This window comes from Adelges cooleyi, unplaced genomic scaffold, assembly GCF_023614345.1.
Source record: "Adelges cooleyi isolate 19-005CV unplaced genomic scaffold, UGA_ACOO_1.1 ACOO_flye_CR_arks_rails_tigmint_CR_PRNA_376, whole genome shotgun sequence".
Classification (NCBI taxonomy): Eukaryota; Metazoa; Arthropoda; class Insecta; order Hemiptera; family Adelgidae; genus Adelges; species Adelges cooleyi.
This window is the reverse complement of record NW_026096053.1, coordinates 1,504,220-1,522,771: the sequence shown is the minus strand read 5'-3', so window position 1 is coordinate 1,522,771 and position 18,552 is coordinate 1,504,220. Positions and strand designations below refer to the sequence as shown.

Here is an 18,552-nt window from a genome sequence, read left to right as displayed (position 1 = left end):
AAATAGTTAATAAGTGTGTTTTATTTGCCGATGTTATTAGTACAAACGTAACACAATATATAGGCGGCGGTTTTAATGCCTTCTTTCAGTTGGGCCAAATGGGTTTTGTAGTCATAGATGCAGTAAATAATGTTAAAAAAAAAATTAAGATATAAGATTATAAAATTATAGCTTTTATAGAAAGATTTCAAAAGAAAATTATTTTCAAAATGAATGCAATACATAAACGCATTTTTTTTAAAATTATGTCCATCCTTGTAAATCTTTTAACATAAACAAAATTTTAAAAAATTGTTGCAATTAAATAAAAAATAAAAACAAAATGTTATTATGATACGATTATGAGTAGCACAACACGATTTTTTCCTGCGAAATTCTTTACGGTGAAAACAAGGTTGCAACAACCATTTGGATAGTATTAGAAGTTGGGATGGCGTCTGACACCTATGCCAACTTCCGTTTGACCTAACTGAAGGACGTGTGTGCGCTACTGCTACGCCTATTCATTTCTTCTTGGATGCCTTTTCTGCAGCCTTTGTTACTTTACCCGCAGACAAGTCTTTGAAGTTGACGCTCTAAAAACAAAAAACATAAAGTTAGGACACTTACAAAAAAGGGTAAAAAAAGTTTTCAGATTTTTACCTTGATGACACCGACAGCGACTGTTTGCCTCATATCACGTACGGCGAAACGTCCCAAGGGAGGGAACTCTGAGAATGCTTCAACACATAAAGGTTTGGACGGCACCAAAGTGATGATGGCAGCGTCTCCAGACTTGATAGCTTTTGGGTTAGCCTCTGTGGTTTTACCAGTACGACGGTCACACTTTTCTTTGATTTCGGCGAACTTGCAAGCAATGTGGGCTGTGTGACAATCCAACACTGGGGTGTATCCGTTTGAGATTTGACCAGGGTGGTTCAACACAATAACCTGAGCAGTGAAGTCAGCAGCGGCCTTGGGTGGGTTGGATTTGGTATCTCCAGCTACGAAACCACGACGCAATTCCTTAACAGACACGTTCTTTACGTTGAAACCGACATTGTCTCCGGGAACAGCTTCGACCAGAGCTTCGTGGTGCATCTCCACAGATTTGACTTCAGTGGTGATGTTGGCAGGTGCGAATACGACAACCATACCAGGTTTCAACACACCAGTCTCCACACGACCGACTGGGACTGTTCCGATACCTCCTATCTTGTACACGTCTTGAAGAGGCAGACGGAGAGCCTTGTCGGTTGGGCGACTGGGTGGCAGGATAGCATCCAACGCTTCAATCAAACATTTACCGTCAGCCTTTCCTTCCTTACGTTCAACAGCCCATCCTTTGAACCATGGCATTTTTTCAGAAACTTCTAACATGTTGTCTCCGTTCCATCCAGAGATGGGGACGAAAGGAACAGCAGCTGGGTTGTAACCGATCTTCTTGATGTAACTGCTTACTTCTTTCTTGATTTCTTCGAAACGAGACTGTAAGAAAAAAATTAAATTTAGACTTAAAAACTATAAAGATTGAACAATATTCATTAAAAAAAAAAAGTTACTTACTTCGCTGTATGGCGGTTCAGTGGAGTCCATCTTGTTCACACCAACGATCAACTGTTTTACACCGAGGGTGAAAGCCAAGAGAGCGTGTTCACGGGTCTGTCCATTCTTGGAAATACCAGCTTCAAATTCACCAGTACCAGCAGCAACAATAAGTACAGCACAATCGGCTTGGGATGTACCAGTAATCATGTTCTTGATGAAATCTCTGTGTCCAGGTGCGTCAATGATGGTGACGTAGTATCTGGCAGTTTCGAATTTCCACAAAGCGATATCGATAGTGATACCACGTTCACGTTCAGCCTTCAATTTGTCCAATACCCACGCGTATTTGAAGGAACCTTTTCCCATCTAATAGATAATTTCAAAAAATTAGTAAAACTACACTTACTAAGATTTATGTTTGATAACTATTATCAGGTCAAAGAGAGAGAGAGCCAATACAATTATAAATATTTGAAAATGATTAAGGGTGAACAATAGTTTATATATATAATTACTTCTTGGGCTTCCTTCTCGAACTTTTCAATGGTACGTTTGTCAATACCACCACATTTGTAGATCAAGTGACCAGTGGTTGTGGATTTACCGGAGTCGACGTGTCCAATGACGACAATGTTAATATGTACCTTTTCTTTACCCATGGTGAATTTTCTAAAATAAAAAATAACAACTATTAGCAATGTAAAAATTTAATATTTTTGAAATAAAATGTATTAAAATAATATAAATACCAACTCAAATTAAAATACTCTTAATTTGGGAATAATAACATGGTAATCTTATCAAGGAAATGCATGAATAATTAATATTCATGACCTTAGACCTATGCAGCTAAATAAGATTATGAACACAAACCTATCAAATAAACTTATGTTCGTAAACACGTAAATAATTGCACTTAAAGTCATAACAAATCAGTTTGTTAAAAGCCATACAACAAACCTTTAAGTTGTCTAATTTTAGCTTTGACAGATTGTCAAAGGGTTATCAATAAGAACGACTACACTAATTAACAAGAGAAAAAGACTAGGATGTAAAGTCAAGTCAACGTGTAAAAAATATGAATTACGCAATTGAGAAATATATCATATTATTGAAATGCCGAGATTTAAAATCTAAAAAACAGAAATGCGATAAAAACACCTGTATGCACATTGCAACACTGAAAACGATGCAATGTGCCTTAACCTTAAAAAAAATGTAGATCAAAAATAAGCTACAGAAAGGGGTCAATGAATTAAATTAATTTCTGGTGCAGCGAATTTGAATAGAATAGAGGAAAAAGTGCATGCACTTATTCCGGTTATGGTGTAACCGTGAATTTTGGTCAACCAAGCACATGTGTCATTGGCATTGGTGCCAACTCACAGCCGGGAGAAGGAAACGGACATTAACCGGCCGACCGTTGACACCCAAAAGGGAAATTCTTCGGCTGAACATTTATAATAAGAAAACCGGCAATGAGATCTCGTGTTAAAAATAAAAACGTTATTGCGTTAATGCACGACCCGGCCACGTAGATAGGTTATGCAGCAGAAACCGTTACAATGCATTCACAGTAATTACGCAATTTTGCCACATACACAGGAACGACGGCCACTCGTCGCAAGTCGAAATACCCTAAAGAGTGGAATTTTCGGTTAGAAGAAACCGTAACAAATCTAGCGTACATACATATCACGGTATGCCATAAACCTACATAAAGGAAGTGAATAGTTAGACACGTACTCCGGGCCAAGTCGTTCGCCGACATATTGTACGCCAACGTGATCGAACGGTAACAATGAATAATTTTAACCCAAGGTAAAGCGGTTGGTAATGTTGATTGGAAAACGGTGAACTTATAAAGGTAATCAAGAAACGGACTAAAAGAGTTGGGCTAGGGGTTTCGGCAGCCAAAGAAACTTGTGAGAATCACGGTTAGGAAACGTGAATAAAATTCCGGCCGGCTTTGCAGCCGGGGGCGGCGGAATATGGAAAATCGCGCTAAAGATAATAAACTAGACAATTTTACTTACCGTTTGACGACGAAAAACTATTACACTAACAGATCGAAACGGATAAAAATATTCAAACACTGTTGAACCGTCACGGGCGGTGAGAAAAATGTATTGTTAAAGTGCGGCACACACGAACGATAGCACGGCAGCGAGCAGACACGGAAAGAGACCGACGAGTCGGGATACACCGGCCAGAGGTGGTGGTCAAATGAAAAACATGGCGGCCGGTTCGCTGGCGCCGACGTTTCGTATACCAATTCTGCCGTTCCGTGGCAGTTTAAAACCAAAATAAAATCATTTTATTTTACAAAACGATTTTTAAATTGCGAATATTTAGTTTTGTTTCGCCTCTTCGAAGGTTTTTTGCTTTTTTTCGCATTTTATGACCATCGCGACAATGGGTTCGAGATTAAGCGACTGTCACGCGATCATGTTGCCTGCACTGAAACCGTTACCAACCCACAAGACGCCGGACACCCGACACGTCGGCCGTCGCGACGACCGCATATCCACGAGAATGCCGCGATCGACTCCGTGGATTTTATTCCGTGTTACTCGTTATAGTTACACTGACAAGTCATTGTTATTTGTTAATTGTTATGCTTAGAAGGCTACGGCATGTGGACAACGAGGCATATTGTTTAATGTCACACTAGCCCGTCCAATAAATTAATTCATTTGGCCTAAATTATTAAGCCAAAAATAATGATCACGATTTAACGGCACCGGTTGTGACACTTGTATAGTTTTTGATACTAACACTCCGATTTTACCCACCGCATTTTAAATAATTTTATTGAGTTGACGAATTGTTTTTTAACTACTTTAGTTAATGTACTTATAATATTATTTGTTCATTTTACAACTATACACTTCTGCCACCTGGTATCACTTTTGAATACTGAATCACAATAACCGCAAAAAAAAAAACAATTTTTGATAATGCAGTTATTAATGTAGGTTGAAATTATCCATAACCGCATATTGTAAAAAATTGAGATGGATTTTTGTAATTTTAATATAAAAATAAGATATATACATATTACATACATAAATAAGATAAAAACATACTAATTAGTAATTATTACTACAACCTTATCATTTAAGTAGTATTGTAACTGCATTTTTACATAAAAACATTTACATGTAGAATAATATTAAAAGAAAATGCATTATTATATTTTTAAAAGAGCAATATTTTTTTGTGCATTAAATAAAGTGCATAGTATGCATTTAGGACGCATCTTTTTTTGCGAAAATTTACTATCTATTATTCTCTTAAATAAAACATTTAAACATTTTTATGTCACTTAAATATGTTGTCTATAAAAAAATAATTTTTTTAGTTGTTATATAATTTATACCTTTACCTATACTATACGTAAACTGATTAGGTAGTAAAATATTAGATATATTTTTTTTACTATTATTCTATAAGTATAGGAAATTTATTTTACTACTATGAAAACATTAATATTGACAATATATTTAGTATACATGTATAATTTTTTTTTTATGTTTGTGCATTTATAATAACTAGATAACTTATAAAAGTCTAATGATGTAAAACTCAGTGGTAATTGAAATTCTTGAATTCTGTTTCTAGGTAGGAATAAGTAGAGTACCTTAGTAACAATATACTTGTATACAATTTGACGTTTGTGGAATTAGGGACGTGCACGTTGTATTTCAAGGAATTTACTATTTTTAAGAAGCCTAAGTCTAAGTAATATCCTCTTTTTGTACCATAATGTAAAAAGTATTTGTCCTAATCCAATTCTAAATATTACATTATAGCTTAGCTAGACTTTGTCTCAAAATAATTCGTCAATCTAATTACATAAATTTTAATTTTAACATACACATAACTAAGATTACATTTTAGTTTACAATTTTAAAGGCACTTAATTTACCTAAATAATATCAACCCATAATATTATGTACATCTGAACACAGAATGCCTACCCTTCTATATGAAAGCAAAACAGCATTTGTGGCGTCTTTTTAAATTATAGTTATTAAAATTGTACTTATGTGTTACAGTCTATGAGTAAAAATGTACTTGGGTTTGAAAGAAAATAACAAATAACTTTTTGTGAACAATAAATGAATAAAACAGTAATAATATAGTTCGTATTAATAATAATTCTATTATATTTTATAACAATATGAAGATTGGTAATTTTGCAATTTTTAAATACTTCCTGATAAATTATAACAACATTAATATAATATGAGATCCCCATCAGATAGGCGATAGGTTATTCATCGTACATTATCAATCATGAAAATATAAAAACAGTCTGGAAAGCGGAAGTGCTCGACATGCTTTCACGAATGCGTTGCTTATATTAAAGCCTAAAGGTCTATTCGTAAGTGAAGTAATTTCTACTCAATCCAATTTCATGATTTTATTCATTCACATTTAAAAAAAAAAATTCAACCACAAACCGTGTAAGCATCTTGTATTTCAAATATAAATACCTATGTACTTTACAATTAGGTACAGTTTGTTCATTACCATTACCTACTTTATTATTTTTTATTATACATTTGCGAATGCATGTGATTGTCAAGATGTATATGAAGATTGATTAATTTATAATTGAAAAATTAACATCGTTTTTCTTAGGTACATATTTATTGTTTTCCAATTTCCATACAAGTAAAATATATACTTTATATTATAGTGTACGATTATTACTTATTATATATAAACAGCCACATATTATTACTAAAAAAACTAGATATAGTGGACGGCGGGCGTTGATATACATATAATATGACGTCATAATATTATGATGAGTAAGCAAAGTTTCATTAATGCCACATTGCCACGCTTAGGTTATAAGCATAACATTCGCCACCGGCCACGTGACCCATATTCATATAATAAGTATTCACTTGGTAGCTCAAGTCTTAATCGTAAACTTATATTTTGACGATTGTATACTTAAAAAATGATAATAATATTCATTTAAAATAAATCTAAATTATATTAGAAGTATCTATGAATATTGTCAGATAAGATGATTTTTTTTCCTATACATAAGTAATAATAATAAGTATATAAATATATATATATATATATATATACATACGGGGGGAAGGGGTATATATATAAATGAATAGGAATAGCTAGGCATAGGAATTGCCTTATTATTAGTCGACATGAAAATTAGTTGTGTAGAGAAATCAGTCATACTGGTGAATGTGATGGGTCTTATTGTTTTAGAATACACCTACTTTTAATTTTGAAATCAAAACTTAATTCAAATTGAAATAAATTTTAGTCACAATTAATTATAAATGGAATATTTGATACCTTTTATTGTGTTTGGGGGGGGGGGGGGCAATGGACAATTCGGTTAACTTATAAGCCCAACCAATATGAATTAACCTGAAATCTAGTTAACAAGATTGATATAAAATTAATTATTTTCTATATTTTGTCTATAATTTTTATAGCCAAGAATTTAGACTGTAAACATCTTCACACTTCCATCAAGAGGTGATTGCATCCAGTAAAACTATTAATGTACATTATGAATTATAATATTTTAGTTGAGAAAAATAATGACTAAGTAGTAGCTGTTAAAAAAAATATTGCATAAATAAAAAATTCAATAAAAACAAAAAAAGATATTTATTGCTAACATATAAATCATAATATACGTATAAACATTTAATGATATCACATGATTAGGGTAGATAAAAATAATGAACCGTCTAAATAAAATATAATACTTATACACGTAAGCAGCAGGGCAGTAGTACCAGTAATACCAAAAATAGTATAAAGCGTATTTATTATTTAAATACTTTTATTAGTTTACGATCCTTGTGTCCATGTAAACAAATTTGACCAACTTGAATTTTGATCTGTTATAGCACCTGCAAACAAAAGAATGATATAAAAAATGATATATTACACAATATTTTATGATAAATTTAATAGTGCTGTCGGATAATAATGGATGTTAAATTGTTAACCTTTAGCAATGGATTCAATTTGTTTTTGTTCTTCGGGACTGAGTTTGAGCAACTTGTTGATTACTGGAACTAAATGACATTTTTCTACTCCATTTGACAATGTTATAAACTGAAAATATCAAATCGAAAGCTAAAATTTAAACGGGAATTTACAAACATCCTATCAACCAAGTACCTTAAATATAATATTTTTTAAGTACTCCATATTTTTTATTTCTTCATTTCTGTCTACACTACGCTGCAACCTTCTTATATCTTCTTTAAGGAACTTATTTTGTTGTTCGTAACGAGAACAGTTCTTTTCAGTTTCATTTAACATGACTGTTAATTGCTTTAACTGTTTACGTGTAGTGTTCAACTCATTTATAGCATCACTTACTATGGAAATGAAAAATATTAAGTATCATAATTGTACATACATTTTTAAACAATATTATGTTAATGCACCACTGTTATTGTCGAATGTTAACAAATCTTCTAAAGGCATAAGTCCTCCTTTGCTCAGTTTTCTCATAGATTCATTTGAACTTTCAAACTCCGAATACTAATAAGTAAAAATGCATAATTTAAAATCAGATATCATATGTAAATTAATATTTATTTCTGTTCATCATACTATTTCGTCATCGTCTTGAATATGGGACGCAGATAATGATTTCTTAAGTTTAAACTCTGACGCCTCAGGTAGGGCAGTACTTGGTTCAGGATTTAAGACACGTGCTTCTTCTTCCTTAAGAACTATTTGTTCCAACCTGTCTATTTCTGATTCATACAGCATTTGATTGTTTAAAATTTTTTCCTGAAACAATAGGTATGATGTATTTATTACAAACACATATTGTAAATTTACATAAATATTTGTCTATTACAAAAATCGAAACATACATTTAGAACTCTGATTTCATCTTCTAATTTAGATTTAATTTTTTCAATTTCAACATTTAATTGGTAAATTTCTTTGTCTTTTATTGATAGTGTTTTTGTCATGTTACTTAGTCGTTTTTCATACTTTTCTACTTCGTTTTGTAATAAACCAACCTCAGTTTCTTTTCCAGTCAATTCGGATCTACAATATAAAACACATGAATAAATTGTAATGCTTATCATAAGTACAACACAAATAATGCATATTTTTGCATATTTAAAAATTTGGTAAAGCAGAGATAAGCCCATTTCACACCCTATGTGTATAGTATGTGCGGTTTTTCATTCGCAAAATCTGGACCAGTGGAAAAATGGCATATCAGACGCCTAGGTGTGAAATGTTAAATTTAAGTAATGTATTTTCAAGTATTGTAGTATTTAAGTAATGTAAAAAATGTGCATATTATAACTACGGGTGTGAAACAGGAATAATATTAACTGAATACTCACGATACAGATTGAATGTTAGTTTTACACTGATTTAAAGCATCGGTGACTTCATGAAGTTGATCAGTAAGCTCGGCAACTTTAACATTATAGGCAGTGTCTTGTTTGTGTTTTTGAAAGACACTATGTGCTCGTAATTTGTATGCTTCAAACTCTTCTAACAGGCTTTGGTTTTCTTGGGTGTATTTAGCGATGGATATATTTGCTGATTTCAATTCTGTTTGTAATCTACGAATCTATAACGAAACATTACAAATTCGAAACTGAAAATCTTATAAATATAATACGCTATAGTTGTTTACTATTTTTCAATGTTTCTACCTTGTCATTCAGTAATGCATGCTGTGATTGATAATATTCTTTTTCGGTGTCGTATTGTGACTGTATTTGATTATATTTATCAGTGAGATTTTTATTTAATGCTTTTTCTTGGTCTAAATCAGCTTGACATATTAGTAAAGAGTTTTCTCTTTCATTTAATAATGATTCAGCATTATTCAAACCAGTTCTACACAATTCCATTTGATGCTAATAAAATATTTATAAAACAATATTGTTGTAGTATTAACTTTTTATTATTATTTATAAATATTAATTTACTAATGTTTACTATTAAATAAAATGAATATTCTAATCAAGCTGTGTGACCCTGAGGTTCATAGCTTCAAACTAGAAATTATTGACATAAGGGGTTTGATTATCATCCCACCGTAAAATAAAAATAAATAATGCTCACTGAAATTTGTTTATTCCTATTTTGTTCAGTAGAAATAGTATTTGCTAAATGTTTTATTTGTTCATGTAATGAATCAATAACACTGTTTGCATTATTGAGCTCTTGTTCCAGGTTTTGGCTAAGTGATTTTTCTTCTTTAATTTTCTGAGAAAGTTCATCCAGAGTTTTCTAAAATTTAAAACAATTTTAATTAATGAAGTGTAAGTTATAATTAGTCTTAAAATGTATTTAAAATAATACTTCATAGGAATTGAGTTCGAGGTCGCGAATGTTTATCTTCTTTTTTTCTGCCTTTAGCGTACTTATTTCAGATTCTAAATGTTTTATTTTGTCTTTGGTTGTTTTCAAAGCGCTTGTGAGTTCTTTAACATGTTCTTCTTTATCCATCCTCATAATATCACTAGCAGCTTTTTCTTGCTTTAGTGCTTCGAGTTTAGATGAAAATGTTTTTTCAAGATCTTTTAGGCTAATAATAAAAAAATATTTTTACTAAATAAAATGGTAAATATTATTTTCCAACTACACAACTTATTATAACTATAAATTAGACTTCTCGTTTTTCGATTTATCACATTAATTGGTGTATTTCTTTATATGGAAGTCAAAAATATTTTTTTTTTAAATGAGTTATTGTGGAAGTGAGTATACGTGTAGTTTGGGAACTATATTACGTTTCAAAAGACAATAACCAGCGCAGAAACTAATGCTTATACATTTTTAGTAATTGTTTTTGGATTTTACGCTAGTTATTCTCTTTTGGAACAGAGTATACACAAACTATTTAAAAATTTGTACTTCTGAAATAAAAAGCTTTATTTAAAATTTAAAATATTAAACTATCAACAATTTTTGACACAATAAGGCACATTTTTCTAAAACTAAAATAAATTACCTTTTTATTGTTTTATTAGCACTGACTAAATCATTTTTTAACTCATCAATTTTTGATTTTAAAGATGTGCATAAATTAGTTTGTTCCAATAATTGATTTTCTCCGTCTTTTAATTTTGTTAACATGCCTTTAACTTCTGTACATTTTTCATCATATTCGTCACATTTAATATCGTACTGCTGTTGTAAACACTAAAAAGAAAATATTATTTAAATTAAATAAAAAAAAATTTCAATTCATAATAATATGTTTTTTCAGCTCATAAAAAAAACATAGCTTATAAGTTAGTTTTCAAACTAAAAATTTAGCTTTTCCATACTTCAAGAAAGTTCATCATTGTAGTTATTACAAAAATACTATTGTCTTTTATATATTGATTAACTTACTTGAACAAGTTTTCCTTGATTAACCGAAGCTGTAAGTTTTGCAAGAAGTTCATTTTTTTCTAGATTATGTTTTTTTATTTCTTTTTCTAATGATTGTTTTAAATCAGCTATTACTTTTTTCTGTTTAATTGCAATTGTTTTTAACTAAAAAGTAATGAAAAACATATAAAAAAACTTTCAACCATTAAGTTTTCAAATAGTAATAACTTTTTGTAACCGCTCATCTTGGCTATCTTCTATTTCTCGCATTCTATGCATTTCATCTGCTCTAGAAATTGATGTTGTGCTTGAACAATCTAACAAATGTAAAATATGCCATGTGATGAAATATATATATTAAAAGGTGTGTGGTATTAAAATGTGTCACATATGACATAACAGATAGTTCATATCTGCTATGTCAGTTTTATCTGTTTTGTGTTTATATAGTAATTTTGATTTCTATTCAATTAATAAGTGTACTCACCAAAATTATCCCTATAACTTAGTAACTCGGTTTCCAATTCATGGCAAATTAAATTTTTTTCTTCTAATTTATTATTTAATACTGACAACTCATCTTTACGTACTTTAATCACATCATCTTTTTGATCTATTTCACTTTTCATTTGGTTAATTGTCTTGTATAAACTACCTATACACTGAATTTTTGTATTATATATATCTTCCAGGTCTTTAATTTTGTCCAAAACAAACATATTACATTCGGCTACAAGTTGTTTTTGCTTTGGTATTAAATCAGTCTTGATTTCACTGACATATGATAAGTTTTGATTAAGTTCCTCAAAAATATTAGTAACCAAAACATTTGAGTTTTGCAAAGCTGATGTATCTGTATGAACAGCTGTTGTATTAACCATTAAATTGGAATCAGTAGCCTGTATTTCTCTGTTGCGTACATCTTTTGTTTCTTTTCTTAATATAGTAATATATTCTTCTTTGTTATTAAGTTCATCTTTCAATGCCAAAATAGAGTCTTGATAGTTATGTTTGTGTATTTTAAATTCTAACAGGGTTTTTTCCAAAAGATCAAGAGTGTTGTTTAAATATGATTTCAAGATAGATACTAAGCCAGAACACTCCTTTTTTTTTTCTTCATTTGTGTTAATTTTAATATGACTATCAAAAACTTCATCGAAAAATTGTAAACAGCTTGAAAAATTAGTTTGTAAATTATTTATTTGGGTTCTTAAATTTGAGTTAGTATAACTCAGAGTTGAATTATTCTCAATAGTTTTATTTAGACACTCGTTTTTTTGATTTAGTTCACTTTTTAACGTCCTTACAATATTCTGAAGTTCAAATTCTTGACTTTGGGTTTTCTGTAAATTTTGTACATACATATCACGTTCATTCTCAAGCGTTTGAATACACCTTGATATATGTTCAATTTGATTTAACAACTTAATTTTTTCTTCTTTTAGGTCGTTGCAATAGTTTAAATTTTCTTTAAGGTCAGTAAGATTATCTTCAAGTTCACTAATATACTTTGCTTGCTCATCGAAAGCCTGTTCTTTTTTATCACAATGTTCTTCCAGTAATATAATTTTTTCAACCAACTCATTACATTGTTTACTGACTTTGTTTTTTGATATTTCTAATGATTGCTTTTCTTTAATTAATATTGCATTGTCGCGTTCTAAAGAATTTTGTTTTTCTGTTTGATAATTTATTTGAGCTTTAAGGGATTTTACTTCTTCTTCGGCACAGATACGAAAAGCCTTTTCGTTGTCTAGACTTTTTTTGATAGCATCTAATGCAAGTTTGTTACTTTGAAGTTTTTTTTTTAATGCATCTACTTCATCAGAGTTCTCAACTATTTTTTGATTCTTTAATTTATTGATGGTTTCTTGTTGCTGATTTATCTTTAATTCTGCATCTTGTAATTGTTTGGTTTTTTCAAGTAGTTCCTTAAAAACATACTAGTATAAATATTATTTATATATTTTATTCTTTAGTCAATAAATTAAATACCTGTCTTTCTGACTGCTCATAAATATGCTGTTGATCAAGACATTTTTGTTCCCACATTTTTTCTCGTTCATGTAAATCTAAATTATATTACATACAGTAAACGAGTGATTTAAAATAAAATAAATAAGTGTGTTTTTAAAATATTATACTATAATTATGAACTGCATTATTGTAATGTTGTTTATTTTTAAATATACTGTCAAGCAATGCCATGCACAATAACATTGACTGTTTTTATGCCAATAATAACTGCTGCATTGATTTTAAAATATACAAATAAGCAGTGTTAATAAAAAAAAAAAAACGGAAACCAATTTGCACTGATAGTAGAGGTACCATCTTCATAATTTACAGACAAGTAGATTGTAAACTGCGCTCTTGCCACCAGGAATCACGCATAAAAATGTTACTATTTATAAGCTATGATGGGGCAGCCCTCCATTTCCAGTATGAATTCCGCATAAAATAAATAGTCGACAATTCGATCCATAGCACTGCTAATTTGTATATATATATATATTTTTTTTATTAAATTGAATATTTACATCTATACAGTATAGCAAAACAGTAAATTAGTTAACATTTACAAGTGAAATAATATAACATGAATATAACGTGAAGTAGGGGGGCACCCAATGAAGCTACCTACTTTGATTTATTTTGTATATTTAAAAATATTTTTCTAGAGATCTTTATCGAATAATAGTTGTTGCTTTTATGTCACTTTAATTTATAAAATTAAATAAGTAATGGTGTTTTATTGGCTAGCTTGTTTCCTGTGATACTTTGCTACCCAGCTCGATTAGTTATTGTGAATACTGTAGCTTAATCTGCAGCCAGCAGCAGGACACCAAAAAGTACATGATTAATGCACATTAACATTAAAAATCTGTGGGGGCATGGCAGAGGTTGACTTTAAATTTTTACTAAAAATATTATTTTTTTGACAATTAACATTAAATTAGCTGTAACACCACAGAAATATTCTCTGACCCACACTAATATAAATATACATACAAAATGCTAATTACCCTCATTTTGTTTTTTCAAAGAATGGATTTCGTCTTGGTATTTGCTCCAAATTTCTTCTTTTGTTAATCTTTCGAAGTTCTAGAAATATTTAATACGTAGTTCATAAATAAAATTATAATGAAAAACGCACAAATATCAATATATGGCAGTATAGGTATTTTTAAGAAGATTTTACATACATCATCCTTATCCTCCGAGTTTCGGATTTCCATTGTAAAGAAATGTAAATTCAACTTTTATACTAAAATGTGTAACTTAACAAACAGGACATCTTAAAATTAAAAAATACAACAACCCACAATATTATTACATGAAAATGAAACGATGACAAATCAATGATTTATTACAAAAATTTTAATTTTATAGTTGAATTTGTTCTAAATTTTCTTATCGCTGTTCACAGATTATGGCTTTTATCACTAAACAGTTCGTGATAATAATGTTAATCTGATAACGATGTTATCTATATTATAATAATTTGCATTGATAATAATTCTCATGTCCGACTCTGATAATTGATAAAATGTTTAATGCCCATGCTTATGTTACATATTATTAAAGCTATTTATTAACTTCAACTCTAAAAATATATCTTGTTATATGTTTTAAAAATTTAGGTTTATACATTATAAATACTTGTATTTGGTTTATGCAATAACGCTATGGCGTTCATAATCAATGCACTCCAAAGATGTAAAGTTGCAATTAAATATCAATCACCAATAAATGAAGCTTGTGTAAGTACATTTGGTAATTTTTAAACATATAAGCCCATTTTATAAATACCATTAACATTACAGTGGTAACTGGTCACAAGTTATATATGAATAATAATAAAGTTACATATTCCTTTTACTGTACCAAATTTAAATTTATTTTAGATGGGTGTAATGCCCCAAAACCAGCAAGTACGTAATAAGTGGCCTGATCACAGAATGAAAAAAGATGCTCGCAAAAGAAACACGTTAAAAGAGTATGGCATTTATAAGTTGCGATACAACGCAATTCGTAAAAATGATATAATTCCCCAAGAAGTTCAGGTAATTTTTTGATTTTATGCCTATATATACTCTATTCAGAATAAGAACAGGCTTTGGCGGCCGACTTGTGCACATGGGCGTGGCTTCACTACGAGCAACGGACCTCAAACACTGCCGCCAGTGGGGCTACTGACAAAATGTAAAATAGGTGGTGCCTGACCGCCGCCCGACGAAAATTGGTCGGCCGCCGAAGCCTGTTCTTATTCTGAATAGAGTATAGTCATTAACTTTGTATTAATATATTTAAATTATACTTATATTTAAAAATATTAAATATCATATTATATTTAAAGTTTTTTCCCACAGTCTAAGGATATTTTAATTTTTTTATTTTATTTCAAAAAGTTATTTTCTTGTCAGTCATGGTAATGTAAGTATCTGGTATAATTGTATGAGTTTACTAAAGATACACTAGTATTTATGTTTTTGTACATATTGTTAATTTAAATAAAAGATTATTGTATATTTTAATTTTAGGAAATAGCTGACAAAGAAATTTATCATTGCCCAAGAGATGCTAGCATAACCAGAATTGTTCAGCGATGTCAGATCACATCTCGTCCCAGAGGAAATGTGAAACGTTGGCGACTAAGTAGAATTATCTTCAGACATTTAGCAGATTATAATAAATTAGCAGGCGTACAAAGAGCAATGTGGTAAGTATCTGTTAAATAAATATTTTATAATATTTTTTAAAATGTAATTTTTTTTTTTTCAGGTAAACCAAGTAAAAACCCTGTCCGTGGACTACTTATATAATAATATGTTTTATTATACAAAATTAGACCTTATCTAAATATTAGAAAACAAAACATCCACTTGTGTATAGCCTGTAAATGTTATAGTAACTTGGTAAATACATTATTATATTTGAAAGCAACAAGTTAGAAACATCGTAATTTTTTCAACTCCTCAACATCTTAATATTTCTAACATAGTTTTTAATTTCATATAGTTAATTTAATTATATGACATGAGTTTTGTAACAATAGTGTTTTTTCAACCAATATAATACGTTTTAATATGTTGTATAATGTGTATAATAATTATAAAAATTGTATTTATGAAGTATCTAAAAATATGTATTGTATTTAGTCTATAAAAATTATGTCGTTTATAGAACTTGTTAGGTTTGTAGGTATTAAGAGGACGCCGTACATGCATTTTTACGTTATAAAAACATAAGTTTGCTTTTTTGATACAGGTCTTCCAAAAATTGTCCTAGACAATCTAATTTAATAACGCAATTAATTTTTTATTTAAATTAAGAAAACAAAAAAAATGTCTTAAGCACTCATTTTAGTTTTAATAATTTAGTTATTATAAAAATCTCGTCGAGGCGAGACAGATAAAATTCTTAACTTTCAGATGAAATAAGTAACTCCTGTCAGACAATTTTTAAAAATCTGTATCAAAAAAGTGAGACAGCTTTTTCTCAAAATTGTTTTTTAAATCTCTGTCAAGGATGCTGCGATGGTCCAAAATATAATTTAACTACTAAAAATGAGTCTTATTACTAAACTAACAATTACACATCACAGTTTTAATTTTAACGAAGATTGTAACTGATTGTACTAAGATAAAAAATTGCCTATACCCAACTCCTTAATAAATGGGTGGTGTGGCATCCTTTTAATATTTATTAAACGGGTATAAGTATAACTCACACTAAAATATTACCTAGTGAACTTTGAAAAGATTAAATTCTTATTTGAAAATACTAAGAACAACAATAATAGTATCTTACTACTTTTTGTCTCTCACATAAGTCAAAAACTTATTCATTTCAAAATTTGAAGTATAGTTTTAGACCTGTAAAAAACGTACATAAAATATTTAATGACACATAAAATCGTAAAGAAAAATTAAATAAAAATACTTCACATTATGATATTTCATAAAGAATTATTTTAACGGAGTTGGACAACTTTATTAACCTTGAATATAAGATTAAATTAGGTCCAGGTCAGTCATGGAAAGTTGCGTATAAAATTAATCTTTTTTTTTAAATGTGCTATTTTAATGGTTTTTTTTTGTGGCCATCAAAAACAGACAGTGTCCCATATCGTTGGAGAATTCCCAAAAAGAAGTTACACCGGTAAAGTGGAGGACTTTGCAGGGCATCAGCAGGAGCCGTGGAGTGGCTGTCTGGCCTGGACATTCAATTATAAACATAACGTTACCTATATATTTTTACTTATGTCAAATTACGTTTTCTCTTGTTCTTTATTTTCTGTTAGGACCTCGGTCCCCATTATAAATGCCATACGAATAAATAAATAAATGGTTTTTTTTAAATATTTAATAACTTAGTACCTTAAACGGTTATTAGGATTGAAACTTTTGAATTTTTAAGACGCTTAGCTACAACGTGATAACTTCTAAACTTTTAAGTTCGAAAACGTTATGTATTTTTATTTAAATTTATCCCCAGCTGCAAAATCATTTAACATTACTCAAATATAATAGATCCTTAAGATAATAATAAAAGTCAGTAAAAACCCATTAAACCCCGATTGGGTTTTTTTTTTAAATGCCCGTGAATTTTTTGAACCCTGAATTATACTGTATAATAAATACTGTTATTAACTCTGCAAAAAGTTTTTGGTTTTTTTTATACTTAACATTTTAATACATAAACACAACAAATCTTAGAGGGCGTCCATTTTAAATTCGAGGGTGCTACCCCTCTAACTGCGCATAATATGCGCTTCATTATTTCAGAATATTATGATGAAATTGAATTTCTAGATAAAAATAAAAATCACTAATTATACGGACGTTTACATTTTACGATATAAACCTTAACAAGTTTCGATAATGAAAAAAAAAATTGTATTTTCGCTAATTACTATTATTATTATTATTGTTATATTTTTAAGTAGTACGTCGAGATAATTATTTTCGTCGGGCAACGCAACAGGGATGTTCATTGTCATAATATTTTGAACGTGTTGCGGATTTCATTCAAATGGTGTATACACTTTCGGTATAATTTACGACTTACAAATAGAACGAATGTATGTGTGTGTGTGAGAAAGAGAGAGAGGGAGAGAGATTCTCAAGAGCAGTGTACGTCTTACTTGCTGCTCACGACTGTGGCGGCAGAGCGCGTTGACCTAGAAAGTAGAAATGGCAGCAGCACACACGACTACCACGACGGTGCGTGCAGTCGGTGCGATGATGGGAAAGACGCGGAGGGCCGAGTTGTTGCCCTGGTTGGTCGCCGGCCTTGGCAGTGCGAGTCGCGATCATTATCGAGGTCAATTAACAAGGCCAAACGCGGTGGAAGGGAGAAATAATAAAAAAAAAAAAAAGTACACACACATATATGATATATAAGTGTATACATATATATATATAGGCCAAAATATCCATTTCGCCGAGAAATAAAAACCGCCGTTTATTATTGTTAAGCCCAGACGTACATTTTTTTTTACTCGATGTAAAAAAAAAAAACAACGTGGAAAAGTTCCAAAATTTTACTATATTTTTAATAAAACGTTCGCTTTTCTTCTGTACATGTGCTTTCGTTAAAATCTCCGAGATGGCAATTTTATTGTAAATAATAATAATACTAGCA

General features: G+C 30.1%; 3 protein-coding genes across 5 annotated transcripts; 1 reads left to right on the top strand and 2 right to left on the bottom strand.

Moving 5' to 3' along the window:
• Positions 1-3: 3 nt before the first annotated feature.
• On the bottom strand, positions 4-3,727 carry LOC126840849 (elongation factor 1-alpha). Its single transcript, XM_050576824.1, has 5 exons — positions 3,564-3,727; positions 2,043-2,196; positions 1,546-1,893; positions 643-1,467; positions 4-575 (listed from the first exon to the last, which is right to left on the bottom strand). The coding sequence occupies exons 2-5, from the start codon at positions 2,184-2,186 to the stop codon at positions 504-506; spliced, it is 1,389 nt and encodes a 462-aa protein (XP_050432781.1). The 5' UTR covers positions 2,187-2,196; positions 3,564-3,727; the 3' UTR covers positions 4-503.
• A 3,493-nt stretch (positions 3,728-7,220) lies between these two features.
• Positions 7,221-14,319, bottom strand: LOC126840304 (GRIP and coiled-coil domain-containing protein 2-like). 2 transcript variants are annotated; one of them, XM_050575956.1, is made up of 17 exons: positions 14,109-14,319; positions 13,929-14,007; positions 12,898-12,974; positions 11,390-12,833; positions 11,131-11,219; positions 10,924-11,067; positions 10,538-10,728; positions 9,886-10,111; positions 9,646-9,813; positions 9,231-9,437; positions 8,913-9,145; positions 8,424-8,604; positions 8,155-8,337; positions 7,989-8,082; positions 7,714-7,916; positions 7,539-7,647; positions 7,221-7,439 (listed from the first exon to the last, which is right to left on the bottom strand). In XM_050575956.1, exons 1-17 carry the CDS (start codon positions 14,139-14,141, stop codon positions 7,378-7,380), a joined length of 3,723 nt encoding a protein of 1,240 aa, XP_050431913.1. In that variant the 5' UTR covers positions 14,142-14,319; the 3' UTR covers positions 7,221-7,377. The 2 variants fall into 2 exon arrangements, with proteins under 2 accessions (XP_050431913.1, XP_050431912.1); XM_050575955.1 differs by having other exon boundaries at positions 7,222-7,439; positions 7,986-8,082.
• A 113-nt stretch (positions 14,320-14,432) lies between these two features.
• Positions 14,433-15,997, top strand: LOC126840552 (28S ribosomal protein S14, mitochondrial). Of its 2 annotated transcripts, XM_050576382.1 has the most exons (4): positions 14,434-14,666; positions 14,811-14,969; positions 15,447-15,625; positions 15,688-15,997. In XM_050576382.1, exons 1-4 carry the CDS (start codon positions 14,592-14,594, stop codon positions 15,689-15,691), a joined length of 417 nt encoding a protein of 138 aa, XP_050432339.1. In that variant the 5' UTR covers positions 14,434-14,591; the 3' UTR covers positions 15,692-15,997. The 2 variants fall into 2 exon arrangements, with proteins under 2 accessions (XP_050432340.1, XP_050432339.1); XM_050576383.1 differs by lacking the exon at positions 15,688-15,997 and having other exon boundaries at positions 14,433-14,666; positions 15,447-15,629.
• The last annotated feature ends 2,555 nt before the right edge of the window (positions 15,998-18,552 follow it).